At 37.2% G+C, this 17792-nt stretch overlaps 1 protein-coding gene across 4 annotated transcripts in view; it reads left to right on the forward strand.

Annotated features, from left to right (window-relative positions):
• The window catches only part of GSK3B (glycogen synthase kinase 3 beta), a 200281-nt gene extending 182489 nt beyond the window's left edge, over nucleotides 1–17792 (forward strand). For 2 of the 4 annotated variants that reach the window (XM_007181866.3, XM_007181867.3), the window contains 2 exons: nucleotides 2690–2788; nucleotides 17613–17792. In XM_007181866.3, the coding sequence (XP_007181928.1) occupies nucleotides 2690–2788; nucleotides 17613–17680 (167 nt within the window). In that variant the 3' untranslated portion in view covers nucleotides 17681–17792. Of the gene's footprint in view, nucleotides 1–2689; nucleotides 2789–6648; nucleotides 8382–8420; nucleotides 8471–17612 lie in introns of those variants that run through there. The other 2 variants (XM_007181869.3, XM_007181868.3) reach the window with 2 other exon arrangements.

Raw genomic sequence — 17792 nt, forward strand, 5'->3', positions numbered from 1 at the left:
GAAAGCAGTGGACCTGAAGGAATACATATAATTAAGGAAGAGGAAAGGACAATGGTGTATAGAAGTTGGAGAGATGTAGAGCTATATGTGGCTGTCCAGTTTAGAATTTCTTAAGTTTTTGGATGTGTGACTCAAAAATTTCACAAAAGTTCTCCCTGCCCCCAAAGGCTATCTACTGTTCACTCTAGGGTAAGAACTTAGTCTTTTAAGTTGTTTCATGAACTTTACTTACCTCTCCCCTGTGTCTTTAGATGTGGCAAAGCCTCCAGGATCCCATAGCTTCCTTTTTTTTTGGTTATCGTCGTCTTTTCTTTACTGTTTCCTATCTTTCACTTTCATTAGTTACCCCTCTACCACCTAGGGAAAAAGAGGATTGTTTTTCTCAAACCCTGCAACTGTGTGTGTGTGTGTGTGTGTGTGCGCACGCGCGCGCATACATACACCTTAACCAGAGTAAGACAAAACCACCATGGCCCTCAATTGGACATGCAGATACATAAGGACAGGTGATCTGGTAAAAGAGATTGAGTGAGTGGGAGAAAATGGACATCATGTGACCACAGACCACTGATACTCAGTTTATTTTAAAGATGATCTCAATTGTAGCTCTGTCAAAATGTCTTATATTAAAATCTTTGGTCATCTTTTCCTCTTCTGGATTTTCTTTTAGATGTTGGGCGCATGGTCATAGAGATCTTTTAATTTAAAAGTGTCCCAGTCTCGAATCGATTGAATGCCTTTCTTGCCAGCTTATTTGTGTAATTGTCCTTCCATTTTCTGTTTCTGTTGAACAGACAAAGACAACTATCTTTTTATCTGTCTATCCTGGGACCTAACACAATCTTTCATGCTCAGTATTGTTAGTTGGATGAGGGTGTGGGTGGGTAGATGGATGGGTGGATTTTAAAGAAGCTTTTCTATTTTAGGAGATTTTCATCTTAATTGGGATGGTAAGTCTGACTTTCTTTTGGATTACTGAAGAGTAACTACCACATCTTACATTAATTTTTATTCTTAGAACCATAAAGTCATCAGCCATGGCAATTATCAGTGATTCTCTTGTTTTCCTAGGTATAAGATTGTGCATTAAAATTGGACTGATTTGAAGTAAAACTACATTGGCTCTTTCTGTACCTCAGTGAGAACTGAAACAGCTACTAAAGCTGATTATGAGAAAACAGCATCTCTTCAAACCTGATCATTAGGGCAGTGATTTTCCAACTCAGGGAAGGTTATTATTTGATGAGCTGACCTAATATGTCTTCTCATTTAAGGGGAAAAGATAATGAGTAGTCTTCTTTCAGTTTTGAGCTTTTCCTCCCATTCATTTTTCATATATCTTGACATCAGCATGTTGCTTCTTTTTACCAGAATCTGGTTATCATTTAGTATCGGATTTAGTACAAAATTTAGCTACTAAGGCACTAAGTTGAATAAATCAGTATTGCCAGGGGCTTTGTAAAGTACTGCATTAAAACGATATTTCCCTTACTAGGGGCTGGCAGGAGGGATGAATGGCGAGTAGTTGCTTAAAGGTTTCCCTTTGGGGTGATGAAAATATTTTGAAACTAGGTAGAGGTGATGGTTGTACAACATTGTGAATGTACTAAATTCCATGAATTATACACTTTAAAATGATTAATTTTATATTATGTGAATCTTACTTTAATTTAAAGAAAATACTATTTCCTAACTTTTTTTAGTCCGTACCGTAACTGTGAATTGCTTGTAGCTCAGAGGATAACATCTTCCTTTAGCTAGTATGGTCGTATAATTATTCCTTCAAATTATTGGAATAAGAATTATTAATAGCGACACTTATTAGAATGGAAATAAGCACTCACTAGTTAAATGCCGGAACTACAAGAATAAACCAGGGTTATCCCAGGCAGACTAGAAGAAGTCATATTATCGGAAGTTAACACCAGATACTTTTATGTACAAGCTCACCACCATGTCTCGGTAGTTGTTTACGTTATTAAGTCCAATATCATCTTTTTCTCAAGATTCATATACAGAACTTAATTCTTTAAAGAAAGCCAGTTTGTATACAGTTGACAGAAACTTTCCACGTGCAGATAAAAGCCTATTTCAAACTTTTTAAAAGTAATAATCTTACTAAGTTAAAAAGCAAAGTAGAATTCAGTAAAGACATTTTTAATAAAAGCAGTGAGAATTTAAACAGATGTTCCTTAAATCCCGTTTCCACTACTGTTTGGATAAATCTTACCTGCCATCGAGTAACTTGGTCTGTGCATGCCGAAGTACAAACTGAAATTATATTCTCTTTTCTGTGACACTGTCACCCTCAATCCCTGCAGTCAAATACTGTCAGAGTACCAAGGGAAAACCTAGTATATTTAAGTTAATAAAAGATGGAAATGTATCTTATTAATATGCTTACCCTCAAACTTTTGACCAATACCTTTCACCGGCCTATCTTTAGTTCTCAGAGATACCCTAATTTTAGCAGATAGTGCCTTTGTTATGTATCACACCGTTTCTGTGGACTTTCTCTATATGTTAATTGCTAGCTCATGATTTAGTTTCAGATGTAGGTTTATCATGTCTTTTTTTTTCTGTTAAACCAATGTTTTAATGCTGTATCTTCTGTTAGTGTTACCAATAAAATAGTTTCACATAAAATTTAAGAGTGGATTCTAACACATGTGTCTTACCTTTTCTCTAGAACTGTCAAGTAATCCACCTCTAGCTACCATCCTTATTCCTCCTCATGCTCGGATTCAAGCAGCTGCTTCAACCCCTTCAAATACCACAGCAGCCTCAGGTGAGAACACACAAGTCTCTTCTATAAAAACGTATTTTGTTTTTGTCTTCATTTTATCTCATTTGATGAATGTGAACATTTAGTGCCTTCCAAGTATCAAAAACATAACATAGCCAAATGATTAAATGTGAATAAAATGTTGCTTTAATTTCCAAAAAGCACAAAAGGACCCCATAAATACTTTATATATGAGGTATAAATATCTTATTATAATGTTAAGTGATGTCACCATAATTGTTATTTTCAAAATCATGCTTTCTGTATAATTTCTTGATTAATATGTCAAGTGAGATGCTTATAGCAGAAAGCAGTCTGTACAAATGTAATATTATTGAAGATAATTCACTTTAATTCCATCACCCTGAATGTAAATTATATTAATATACTAGAGAGGCAAATTTTCAAGAAGTATGAATATAGATTGGTGTAATTTAATCATTTGAAAGGGCTAAAACTGCAATGCCAATACATTTAGCTAAGACTTAGATCAGAATATGACCAAATCTTGTCTATCCAAAAAGAAAAGAATGCCCACACGGTCTCCCAGCTTAGAGCTCAGGTACACTGCTGGTTCTGTAGCTAGCTAATGTTGGGACCTGATTTAGTGAGAATTACTGTCATTACAGATATTCTGAAAATACCCAACCCTTGAGTGAATTGAAGGTCCTCCGAATGACAGCTAAAATGAAGTTAGAAATATAATAGGTAGCACAGTTGGGCTCACAAAGAATTTGGTGTTTTCCCCTCAACAGCCCACTACCACCACCAGCACCAAAAAAGCAGATGTCAGGAGCTGACTCCATTTTTATTTAATCATCTGTTTTCTATTGAATTGAGTTGGATCAGACCCGTTTTTGCCCAACGGCGTTTATGCTCCAAGAGATAAAATCTTGCATTACTAGTTCTTAGCATTCAACAGTGAGGTCAAAATCTCTCTCCTGTTGTCTGACACAAGAGTTGTTTGTTCCTGTCCAATCTTACTCTTTTAGAATGTTGCTAATAAGGATTTAAAACATTTCATTCTAATCTGTGGCCTGTCTCCATTCCAGAAAAAGTTTGGAAAGAAAGGTCTCTTTTCTAGTTCTAGTTTCATCAGCACATGTTAACCTTGAGAAAGTCATATGAACTTTATTAGTTTTAGTAATGTCTTATTAGTTTTCTCAATCTGTAAAATGAGTGGCAGTGCTCTCTTAGAGTAATATGGTACAAATCAATTATGTACTGAAATGTGCTTTGAATTTTTTAAATGTAAAAGTATAGAGGTTGTTTTTGGTTTTGTTTTTAACTATGACCTCTATTTAGAAGGAAGACAGAATTGCTTAGATGAGCTATTAATAAACTTAATAATTCACTGGCCAAGGTTAGATTGCACAGATTGTTCAAAACATTAAATAGGCCCTAACCCCGAACTAGTACATTTACTTGTTGAGCTAGTTTCTAGGAATTGTTTTAGACTGTGAATAACAATGAGAATTATGATTGGTAAGTTTTGGGTAATTTTAAATGATTTTCTAAATGTGAAATACTAAACTAGTTAATGATTGCAACTAAGGTTTTGGGCAAATTGTCTGCCTGGTAGGATCCTAGTATATAACCTGATTTTGATGTTGCTTTGATACAGGTTACAGCAGTCATCAAAAAATATTTTATTGTAGTATATACATTTTTATAGCTGTTGAAATTGAATTTCAACATAAATATGGAAACTGACATTGGACTTTGATCCTGAGAATTTACTTTAAAGTTGAAATAGATCAGGGTATGAGGAATTTAATAGAGGAATAGTAGGCTAAGGGCAGAGCTAAAATTAAAGCAATGTATGCCTTGAGTATCTTAATAGTTACCAGAAAGGATTTCAGATATTTCTCTGAGCCTCCTAGTGGCTAAAGTAAATAAAGAAATGATATCTGTTAAAAATTTCCATTGTTCATTAGATTAAAAGCACACTGGTGGCTTAGGAGAAGCAAAGTGTTTCTGACTCTGCTGTTTGAGAAGTATTTCTCCTTTAGGGCCGCAGATTTGGTACTCTTAAGAGATAAGAGTAAATGAAATTCTCAACAATAAAGTTTCAACAATAAATGTAATGGTGAGTTCCATTTGGATACTTTTTTAAGTGCCCTTCAGTGTAAGCCAAAGGCATACCACCACAGTGTAGTTAAAGGAAAACAGTTTTCTTTGGGGCCAAAGTTATGAGAGCCAAAGTAAATGTCACCAGACATACCTCAGGAAATGCTCATCTAGATGAAGGGATTGACTGTATGACCTTAACGGCCGCCTGTATTTAAGTAAATATATATGTATGTGCGTGTACACATACTTTAAATAAGAATTTGGTAGTATAAGTTATATTCTTTAGTAAGACCTTAAAATATACATGCTCTTTGTTGTCTCTCTTAGCTTCGGTTTCTTTATCCATAAAACAGGAATAGTAAATACCCACTACATATAGTTGTGAGAAGTAAGATATAAAATGTACAAAGTGCTTAACACTTCGCCTGGTCACATGGTAGACCTTCAGTGAAAGGAAACTGCTGCACTATTTTTATTATTGTTATTGCCAAGTCAGGACAGATCCAGAAATGTTAAAAACCAGCCATGTGAAAGGCAGGTTGACATCCATCCTCTTATGAAAAAGGATCATTCTTATGAAAGAAACTGTGACTCTCCTCACCTGAATAAATAGACACCCCATCTCTCCACCCAAGCAGTGAGGGAATGAATGCCTGCTGACATGGCTGAAACTTTCCTCACAAAGCATTTCCGGGTCTGCTCCAAGGTATGAAGAAGTAAACTGTTAAGCTACAAAGCCTCAGACCTTGAAGATCTGAACCTGGAAATTTTTCTAATTTAAAATTATCAAAATTAGAATTTCTAATCACCCACCCTAGGTGCAGCACCACAATAATAGAACCCAATATGTCTTTGGGTGAATTAATTGCAGTATGTACCTCTAACTAAACAATTGGCTTACTTAGTTTAAGTCAATTTAATGGAGAATATACATGAAAATAGAGCCACTTTTAGTTAAGGACAAAACCATATCAACAAGAAGCAGAATATCTACTTTGACTAGCCTGAGAATGTGCCTCCTAGTCATCTAACATTGGATTTAGATCACTAAGATACAACTTCGGAAGAGAAGCATTGAAATTATCTTCTGATCTGTTAAAATACCATTTCTGCTGATGTTCTGCACCACTGAAGTTCATCTTCTGTCACACATGTTTGTATCTTGAGCAAGATCATCAGAATACAGAGGCTCCTAGATGGCTGCCTCAGAAGCTTTTATGTTGTTTAGAGCTGGCTTAAATAAGAATGGAGTTCTGTGGCATTTATGTTGATCTGGGAGCAAAGCTAAATCCTAAAGTAGGTAGGATAAAAACAGAAGAGGATCAAAGTAGAATGATGAAGATGCCATCAACTGGGATCATACTGACTATATTATCATGAAATAAGCTTTAGATTTTAGTCAATTTCTTTTGGTAGCCAAAGTTATTAAATGGTATTCAGATGTTAGGTCTTATTAAATTTTAAATACATTGTAGGCAGAAATCTCAATGTAGTCTCTGTATTGCTGCTTCTGGAAAAGCAAAGAAAGTAAACCTTTTCTTATCCAGATTGTGGCCTAAAGGTTATTATTCCATGGCCTAAAGGTGAGATTACTCTGGGAATATATAGTTGTTATTCTCTAGCCTCTCCAAAAGAACCTTGATCAGTACAATAGAATATCACAGTAATAGCTATTTTTCTCACCTTTCTTGAAAATAGTAAAGATAGCTTCTATCAGTTTAATGACATTAATACTGAGGGAACTGTTTTTGCAGATGTTTCAACTACTTTTTCCATGTGTTGTATTCAAGGTTCCGGTAGTGACTGCAGATGAATGGATAAAGACCTGTTGGAAAGCATTACTATGTACAAGAGCTATCACAGCAGAGTTCATACTTTTTTATTCACTAATCCCACTTTAGGGATCTTAACTTCAGGGTACATCTAATAGAAGAAAAAAAGCTACCATGTACAGAGATATGAATAGGAATAATTATATAATAACAAAAAAAGAAGGCCAATATGATCTGAATGGTCAACAGTAGGAAAATGTTTCAGTACATATGAAATCTCCATTTGTATGTAACCATGAAAGACAATTATTATGAAACTTACATTTGTGGAAATATTCATCTTAATTTATGTGGAGAAAATTTAAAAGTCTTATGTACCATGTTGGTAACTGTGCCAAAATGTGTATTTGTGTGTGGATAGGAACTAGATACAAATATACAGAAATTAAAACAGTTGTGTTAAATTAGTGGGTATGGATGTTGTTGGTGGTGGGGTTTTTTTTCCCCTCAAAAACTTTCATTCTTTTAAATTGTTTTTAGAATACCTCAGTGCCTGGGGGCATTATATCTGACTGTGGCTCTGATTGACATGAGAAACTCCTGAAAAGTATACATACCACTCTCAGTCCATAAAGTATAATTTCTTATTTTGATATTTATACCTGATTTTTCTCCACACCCCCAACAGATCCTCCCAATTATTCCATTTGGGAGACCATTCATCTGGACCATCTAGAGTAATAGATCTTGAGGAATTATAGTTTTGCTAATCAAATATGAACCACTTTAGAGATAATCTGATCCAGTGCCACCTGAGTTAAGTGTGAGATGTGGTTGGGAATTTCAGCTAGAGCAGTTTTCTCTCTGCTTTGTATATTAGTCTTCTGGGTAAGGTTTCTTCCAGTGCAATGGCTCTGCTATTAAAACAAATTTGAAAACCACTGATTTCACTTCACTTTCCTTATTATCTACTGAGAACTAGTGTCCCATGCTTGTGTATATTCAGTAACTGGAATATTCAGTAACACATTCCATCTTTGTATCACTTTGTTAGAAATTTGTCCCCCTATACCTCTTTCATTCAGTGATCCTACTCTGGGGTTATAGAAAACCAACCCAACTCTTGCACGCAGAAGTCCTTCAAATTTTAATGATGGCTAGCATCCCCTCCATACTAATGAGGATTTTTAAATCCTAATCCTGAATATGTTCTAAAAGTACCAGGATGTTAGGTTTTCTATACAATTATTTGTCATCTGCACATTTCATAAACACATCAATTTTTTGCCTCTATCCAAGCAACTTAATAGAATATATTAAACAAGACAAGGCAGAGTCTACTAGTTTTTTGTTCTGTTTTGTTTGCCTTTACCGAAGTTACTGATAAAATAAGTTAAATGGGATTATGCAACGCTTACTAGGGATTATTCTTCTGATGGTCTCTGAATAACTGGTCTCTTAACTACAGACCAACCTTACAATACTCATTTATATAATAATTTTATGAAAACTAAGTAAAATGCTTTGCTGTTGTCAAGAAAACTTTCAGATTTTTTCCATCATAAAAGAAACTCTGTCAAAGATGGAAATGAAATCTTTTTTTTTTTTTTTTAAGACTTAGGGAAATTTCTAGTACTTAAATATTTGTAAACTGAATTTCTGTAATCCATTTTAGAATGTGTTTGTTGCACTATAGATTCTGGGTTTAATGACATTTAAAATGTATAGATTTCCCTCACCTTCCTTGGGCTGCATTTTGTTTATTAGGATTTTTGTTATATCCTTTCCAGGTTGAAAACCCTTCTAACAGAAAAGGGAATCATGATAAGAGTTGGACAAGGTCTGTCTTCTCTGTCTTTTTACCTGGTCAGGGGGCTTAACGTTTCTTGATCTTGCTTTGAAAACCTTTTGCTGTTACCTCATTAAAACCAAATCTGGCCTGTTCTGACAAGTGCACATTTTTATTTTCTACTCTTCCTGGGATGTGTGCCCTACTTTGAAAATTATGAGCCCATCAAAGAAAACCCTTTTAGTTGGTTTCTTTGGTTCTTCTCCTTTTACTTTGCATTGAGAGTATGTGCAATTGTTTGGTTGGTCAGAATTTTGATTTTCATAATTTTCTATTTCTTGTCAGTTATTAACCCCTTTTGAAGACTGTAACTACAAAATCATACCTATTTGTTCCCTAAGCTTTTCGAAATGCGTTTTGCTAAAGTCATGTTTCAGTTTAGCCAGGGCTAGTGATCCCTTTTTCTTACTATTATAGTTATTTTTACCCCAGAATTTCTGTCACCCTGTCACCTTCTACATCACAGACAATTTTTTCTAGCCGGGCAGAATTAAACCCAAAATAATTTCTCCCATTGTTTGTTTCCACTGATTTTGAAAAATAAAATGTTAAATTAAGTCAGTGTATCAAATACTTACTTTCCTAAAACGATGGTTACCATCCCTTCATCCCCCCTCTCCCCCCCGCAAGTATGATTACCCTTTGCCTCTGTGGCACTTGTATAGTGTGCTCTGGGAAAGCTGCACCCATACGCTGTCTAGCTGCAGAACCCACAGTGTTGCCCTCAGGTGTTCATCTTTTGTACTCTTTCCTGTCTATTTTCTCTTTGTCTTAACCTAAATGTATGTGGAATTTCATAAAAATATATAACTTTTTAAAAAACCCAAGGATTTTTCTCTATTAAAAATACAATATATAATTATTTTAGAAAATAAGACTCTCCATATTCTCACTTCCAAAGAAAATCAAAGGTAACACTATTTAATATATTTTAGTCTAGTTATCAGTGGAGAGAGATAAACTGTCCCATTTTTTTAATGGGCTTATGCTATTTGGGGGAAGGGGAGTACATGACTTTAGTATTCAACCAGTATTCTAAGCCTGTACCATAATTTCTGTAACTAATTCCTTATTCTTGGACATTTGGGTTGTGTCCCAGTTTTTAGAAGAATTCCTGAGTCAAAAAATATAAGGAAGTTTTAAGTTTTTAATACATATTGTCAAATTGCCTTCCAGAAAGTTTGTCCCAGTCTACATTGGTAATGCACAAATTTTTTCATTTCTCTATTACTTCAACACTAGCCAGCCCAGAGTGGGGTGGGGGAGGTGCAGAGTGCATGTGCACACGTGTATTTTTATGCATTACCAACTTAGTAGACGAAAAAGGTGGGTGTAGGTACAGTGCTATACCCATTTCCTCCTGTTGGCTCTGTGTTTGAAATACAGACTTCCATCCATATGTGCCAATTTGACAAATTCACTGACACCAATGAGACTATATCTACCCTCTGTTAGAATTTCAAGTTCAGTTAGTGAGTTTGCATATAGGTACCTAAAGTCAAACCATCTTTGTCATTATTTTCACCAGAGCAGTGCTAAGTATCACTTCTAGGAAATTGCTTCTTTTTATGTAAAACATGTTCTTTCCTATTAAGTCAAAAATGTTACCTGCATTCTTCCTCCTTCCTCCAAAAGTAATGTAATAAAACCTTCTTGATTAAGTTGGTGAGTGTCCTATAAGACATTCTTCCGGGTATTCTTCAAGTGTTCCTCAGTTCCTTACCTGAAGTTACCTGTTTATATTCATATGCCTTTTCTTATTCTTTATTCCTAAACTAAGTCTTTTAACTTAAAAGATGAAAATATATCCTGTGTCCCCATGGCCTTCAGTTTTTTTACCCTGAACAACCAGGCCTCCTAATTAAAATGTGCTCTGCCCCTGAACTCACAGCAGCTAAGACCTCTACTGCTGGCAGCTCAAGTATAAACAGTGTTGTTGATAAGCCCTCCAGGTTTGCTGCTGGATTAATTGGCTCACTAGCGCCTGAATTTCAGTTCTATTTTTTAAATGACTGAAGCCACCATGGAGTCTTGTGCCACACCTTTTCCTTGGAATAATATGACACGAGAGGTGATGATGCTTTGCTGAGGAGTGTTTCCCCTCCCTCTCCCTCATTATGACACACACAAAATTGTCAAAATCATAGTAGACAGTATAAAGAGAAAGGTGAAAATTGAATCCTTTTCCTTAATACTGATACTACTTTGATTTCATTAGTGTGGATTATGATTTCGGTTTAAATATAACTTTGGGGTATACCTTTAATTCTCTGTGAGTAATGGTTCATGTGTTGTTTGTTCACGTGTCAGTTAATAACATGAATGTCTGAGACATAGTTTTATAATAGAGGCATTTCCACTTGGAACAGCTTGAAGAGCAACATCTTGAGTTAGCTGCACAGTACAAACAACGTGGCCCAGGCCTCCAAAACTTTATCTTTTAGAGGAGTTGACCTGTCATGAGACATTTCTAACTTGTTATAAAAACAGGATAGCTAGCGAATAGAAATACGTAATATAGGCTTGGGAGAGCATAATAAAGGAAATAAGGAAATAAAAGTATACTTAAAGTTCCCAAGTATACTTGTAAAGTACATGTAAAGCACAAAAAGGATTTGATATATCTGAAATCCGCTCTTCTACTAATGTGCCAATAATGATGTTATAGCTTTTGAGAATCTGAAAACGTGTTTAGGGTAAATAAGGAACTACATTTTTATTTTTATTTAATTTCAATTAAATTTAAATAACCATATGTAGCTAGCAGTCATCCTATTAGAGAGTTCAGACAAAACATTTCCATTATTGCTGTTGAGCCAGACAATGAACACTTGTATCAATTAGAAGGTTTTAACTTTTATAGACCCATAGTTCTGGAATACTGAGCAGAGCCTTAGGAACCCCAGCTCCTTTGTTTATTCTCTGTCCTTTCCTCCTGACCTGTTCCCTTGTTTTCTGCTTTTCTATTTAAACCTTTCGGTGACAGTTTGTAAATGTGGGACCTTCCATTCACTCTCCTTCCCCTCCCCATTTACACATTGATCAGACACATTTGGAGGGAGAATGGACAGGACTTGCTGATGCATTGGCGGGGGTTGGGGAGTGAAGAATCGAGGTAAGAACTTTTGGTTTACCACCTGAGCAACTAGATGATGCAGTTTCCTCGGAATTGAGACAGCTGCCCATCAAATCCATGACTCGATTATGTAGCAACTCTTACAGATCTTTGAGAATCTGAGAATAAAACTGTGAATCCTCTCCTGAAAAATATATGTATCAGATATGGAATTTTGTACATAAAAATTTACTCTGGGGCAAAAATTGCAGCCTGGTGGACTCTGTTGGGAACCTAATACCTTAGAGCTTCACCCTTAGTTTCACTATGGGATTGCCCAACTTGTCATTTTTACATCTGAAGTCACACAGAGTAAAATTGGTCTCAATACAGTACATGCACAAATTCCCTTTGCCATATCCAGTACAAAAGTCATAGAACCATAGACTCTTCTCAGCATTAGGGAAAGAACAACTGAACATCTGATGCAATCTTTCTTGCTTATACAGTTTATTAGGAGCATACCTAATTTTGTAGAGGGACTTGGTTCATGGGCTTGTGAACACAAACCCTAACTGGCGTTTAAGTTATTTGACCTATATGTATGCATTAGTTATCTGTTGCTGTGTATCAAGATACCCCAAAATTTAGCAGCTTAAGAGTAAACATTTCGGGCTTCTCTGGTGGCACAGTGGTTAAGAATCCGCCTGCCAATGCAGGGGACACGGGTTCAAGCCCTGGGCCGGGAAGATCCCACATGCCGTGGAGCAACTAAGCCCGTGCGCCACAACTACTGAGCCTGTGCTCTAGAGCCCGCGAGCCACAGCTACTGAAGCCCGAGCGCCTAGAGCCCATGCTCCACAACAAGAGAAGCCACTGCAATGAGAAGCCTGCGCACCGCAACGAAGAGTAGCCCCTGCTCGCCACAACTAGAGAAAGCCCACGTGCAGCTACGAAGACCCAAAGCAGCCAAAAGTAAAAAAATAAATAAATAAATTTTTAAAAAAGAATAAAAGACAAAGAAGACATTTAAAAAAAAAAGAATAAACATTTAGTATCTCACACAGTTTTCATGGGTCAGAAATTCAGAAGCAGCCTAACTGTATAATTCTGGGTCAGGATTTCTCATGAGGTTGTAGCCAAAATGTCAGCCAGGGCTTCAGACATCTGAAGGCTGGTTGCCTGGGGCTGGAAGCTCTACTTCCAGGATGGCTCATTCGTGTGGTTAGTGAATCTGTGCTGGCTGTATGCAGAAGGCCCAGTCCCTCACCATGTGGACCTCTCTGTAGTGCTACTTGAGTGTCTCACATTGTGGCAGCTGACTTCCCCTAGGCCAAGCAATCCAAGGAGGAGAAGGTGGAAGCCACAGTGTCTTTTATGTCCTAACTTTGGAAGTCACGCACCATTATTTCTGCAGTATCCTGTTGGGTATGCAGGTCAACCCTATTTACTGGGGGAGGGGACTGCATGAGGGCATGGACATCAAGAGGTGCATGCCTCATTGAAGTCATCTTCGAGGGTGGCTACCACAGTGTAAAAGAATGGTCTTATACCTTCCTCCCCCAAAACTGATTATTCTCTCCTTTCTCCCTCAAGTCCATCCTTCGTTTGGTTTGTTGGTTGGTTGGTTTATTGTGCAGAAGTATCAGAAGGGTGGTAATGAGCATTGGTTTCTAGGAATGTTTTAAGTCAGTGAAATATCAGCTCTATAGTTGTTTCCAAAACACTTCTATCTCTGTATACCCCATACAGACTGTTTGAAAATTAGATAATAAAATAGCCATCCTCTTAATTCTTCATATTATAAATTCACCTGTTTTAATGTAGTGTAGCTCTTTAGTTAATAGAAATAGGCCTCTGGAAATCACATTGGATTATGTAGGGGTTAGGTCTGAATGAAAGTCCTCTCTTCTCCCTTTGCTAGGAAATCTTTTCTGCTTGTCTCCTACAGGCATAAAGGTAATCATATTCTTCCTCTGTTCCCTCTGTGCTCAGCTCTCCACTTGTTAGCTCTATGACCTTGGACACATTATCTCATCGCTTTGTGCATCCATTTTTTCCCATTTGCAAAATGGGTGCAATAATTGTACCTGTTTCTTGCTTTGTAGGCTAAATGACATGCTTGCAACATACTTAGTATGATGTCTAGCACATTGGTAAGCACCCAGATGTCAACAACTGCTACCACTGATACTTACTGTGGTGGTGATGGTGGTTATTGCAGTCACACTAAACTATACATCTGTGTATTTCTAGATGTCTCTTTTACCTTTCCATTTATTGGACAATTACTAAGCACTTCTTAGGCCTTATTACATAGATGGGTGGTATTATCACCATTTTATAGATGGGGAAATTGAGGGTAGAGAGGTTAAATAACTTGTTCCAAAATCACACAGTTATTAAGTTGTACAACCTTGTGAAATGGGATTAGATTTAAGGAAGATATATCACTGTGAACTTCAGAAGAGCATCTCAAGACTGAAAACAGGAGACTATATAGTCAGTCTTTGACTCTTCATAGTTGGATCCTTTATAATCAAAAGATCTTAGTTTAAATCATAATGCCGGATTGCATCACTTTTACCAGTACATATGTAAAGGGAAGGGAATGAAGGAGAAGCAAAATGAGCTTTGCTGCTTTTAAAGAGTTACTGTTTAGACATAGAGAACAGACTTGTGGTTACCAGCGGGGAGGGGTGTTGGGGGGGATGGACTGGGAGTTTGGGGTTAGCAGATGCAAACTATTATATATAGAGTGGATAAACAACAAGGTCCTAATGTATAGCACAGGGAAGTGTATTCAGTATCCTGTCTGATAAACCATAACGGAAAAGAATATTAAAAAAAAGAATGTCAAAGAAAAAGTTACTGTTTTAAATGCTTGAGAAGAAAAGTTACAGAAATTGCAGTAAACATCTAAGTCTAGTGACAGTTTATCAGAATTTTACATTAATGAACATTTTTTATTATAGAGGGTCCATATTAATTCAGATTCAACTCTGTAAAATAAATTTACAGACTTGACAGTGAGATCAAAATAAGCATGTACCAAGAAGAACTTTAAGAGCATAGTTTTGCTCATTTAGTATACCAGGCAGTCTGTTGGAGCTACTATTGAGTTTATGGAGATTCACGTTTGTTTTGCTTTTCTCCTCCCTGTGCTTTGTCTCCCTCTGAAAAGCAGAGAACTCTCCTTTCTCAGGAAAGACATGTATAATTTGATTTTTTTTTTTTTTTTTTTTTAAATCCATTACTTTTATAGCTACTTTATTTATTTCTTTTTTTATTTTTGGCTGTGTTGGGTCTTCAGTTCGTGCGAGGGCTTTCTCTAGTTACAGCAAGTGGGGGCCACTCTTCATCGCGGTACGGGGACCGCTCTTCATCGCGGTGCGCGGGCCTTTCACTATCGCGGCCCCTCCCGTTGAGGGGCACAGGCTCCAGACGCGCAGGCTCAGTAGTTGTGGCTCACGGGCCCAGCTGCTCCGTGGCATGTGGGATCTTCCCAGACCAGGGCTCGAACCCGTGTCCCCTGCATTAGCAGGCAGATTCTCAACCACTGCGCCACCAGGGAAGCCCTATAATTTGATTTTAAGTAGAGTTCATTGCACTGGGCAAAGGGTTTTTGTTTCTTTGTTTTTGATGAATGAGTCCAGTGCTGTGACTTTATATTATCCTGTGATATCAAGGATAATGGTAATCAAAATAATTAGCTGTTAAAATTTTACTCATCAGGTGATTTGGAAATAATTCAAAGAAAAATAAGAGATCATTAAATTCCAAACCTGAGGAATATGAATGTTTTTAAAATTTTATTATTCAGAACGTGATTTTGTTTCTGGTTATATGCCCACTTAAAAGGCTTATGCTTTTTATTATGATCATACAAGCAGCCTTTGAATTTATCCAAGGAAGGGAAGACTAGTTTTGGGAATGTCATAAGCTCATAGGTAATAGCCACTGAAAGGACAATAGCAGATTAGTAGCTAAATAAGATATTGCCAAAGAGTAAATTAATGTAATGGGCTGGCTGGCAATGTAGAGGAGCCTGGGTGAATGTTGGCCAGTAGCTAATGGCTGCTATGGCCAGAGCTGCTAACACTGCTGGTATGTGTGCTGATCTCTTAAGTCCTGAGGAAGACCAGAATGTGACAGTTTTACCTGTCATCTTCACATGCTGAAAATGAGAGAGAAGTGCTGTTTGATGATAATCATGCAGGTTCTGAGTGTCATCCAAAACATGAGAAATGCTGCAATAAGCATGGGTTTGTGAGGAGCATTATAATTCTGAAATATCTCTGTGCCTTCCAGGCTTTCTCAGGAGTGTTGTTTTTAATGTAGCCTGCGCCTAAATTATGAAAATGAACATTTTTCCAGAGAAAGCCTTATAGGAACCTGTGGCCTGGATAGGAATTGATGTTAGGTTATTGATGCAGAGAATTTGGATGATCATTCAGAGTAAAACTCCTGCCAAGTAGGGCATATCCAAGAAAAACCAGGAGTTATGAATGAAGTATTAGTGCAATTACTGACTGATTATTCGGAAAGGCTGTTTACCTGCCTTTGGAGAGTAGGTTTTATGCTATATATCATATACCGTCTCTTGCCACCTGTCCATGTGCCATGCAGATAAGTTAACATGATGCCATGCCATGGGCAATATGAAACTAACGCGTGGATCCTGATGTGATAATGTCTGTGCTTATTTTCATGAAAATAGTGCTATAGATGTTTTGAAGGAAATAAAATGAATTAAACACAACCATTCTTATTAAGAGATATAAACATTTTTTCCCCAAAGGCTGAGTTAAATGTATGTAAGGGTAGATTGTTTTGAGGAACAATCGGGAATTTAGGAAGGAAGTATAGTTTTTAAAGAGTGGCTATCAAAATGATAAACTGAATAGCTAATCCTTAAGAGTTCCTTAAGCTACAGTTGCTGTGTATCCTTGGGGTGTTTTGTTTCTTGCTCAATTAAAAAATTCAAAGTAGAAAGATCCAAGGACCAAATGTTGCGTTCAACCATAACATTTACTCTACTCAACATAGGATACAGGAGAGCTACAGTCTCCAGAGAGAGACAAAACTTCTGAGTCTGTTTTTTGGTGTCCCTAGCCTTGATAGCCAAGGGCAGTGGACTTCTAGGGCAATGGCTCTTGGAAGTTGCCCATCTCAGTCAAGCCACCTCCCTTCTTGCTCAGGGCTTAGTGTGAAGTTTTTGAGAGAAAATTTGCCTAGCAGTATATTCCCAGTCACGTGTGTGATGACAGGGATGCAACTTGACAAGCCTCTGAAACGGTAGTATCTTGCCTACCCGAGATGGAGAGCCAGTCTGGACACAGTTAAATGTCTGTTTAAATGTTAATGGAGGCTGTGAAATAATAATGGACCTTAAAAAGTGTGTGGGGGGAGGGGCAGGGGTTCAAGCTAGTTGTAAAGTTATATGTATTTTTAAAGGATTAGGCAAAGTAAGCTCAAGTGCTAAGACCTTTGACTATAAGATGCTTTATTGAATTGAATAAGGGAATTGGTACTACAATGGCTATTTCTTTTTTGCTGGTTGTGTCTTCCATTTGTATGAATAACGAAGAGGGACTGTACCTAGAAAGCAAGCAGCTGAGTTTGATTTATGCTTGGTGCTTCTCCTATCACCACTGACCCATATTACTTTCATTGCCTCCACTCATTCACCCACTTAAGCAGATGGCATATTGTAACACCGTTCAGAATTTTTAGCAAGTTTTCGCAGCTGTACACTGTTCATTTATTTTCAAGTGAGCTAGACTCCAGCTGAGTATTCATGCTCTGCTAATCCCAGCTGTGGCAAGAGCTTTGACAGAAATGGTCTCTGGCTCCCTGAGTCTGTAACTTACTCAAAGATACCATCTTGTCTGCACCAAGACCTGGCCAAGGCACATAGTTAACTGTAAGCAGAAAGAAATTCAGATTTCATAGTATTGGCCATATTCAAAACAATGTTCCAGATATAGCTCTCAGCCTGCAGTTGAGGCCACGTACTTTTCTCTCTGGGGTGTTACAGCATTGTTCATGCTCTCTCTTGGGGCTTTTGATTTGCAGATGCTAATGCTGGAGACCGTGGACAGACCAATAACGCCGCTTCCGCATCAGCTTCCAACTCCACCTGAACAGTCCCGAGCAGCCAGCTGCACAGGAAAAACCACCAGTTACTTGAGTGTCACTCAGCAACACTGGTCACATTTGGAAAGAAAATTAAAAAGAGAAAAAAAAACCTGTTCA

This window comes from Balaenoptera acutorostrata, chromosome 4, assembly GCF_949987535.1.
Source record: "Balaenoptera acutorostrata chromosome 4, mBalAcu1.1, whole genome shotgun sequence".
Classification (NCBI taxonomy): Eukaryota; Metazoa; Chordata; class Mammalia; order Artiodactyla; family Balaenopteridae; genus Balaenoptera; species Balaenoptera acutorostrata.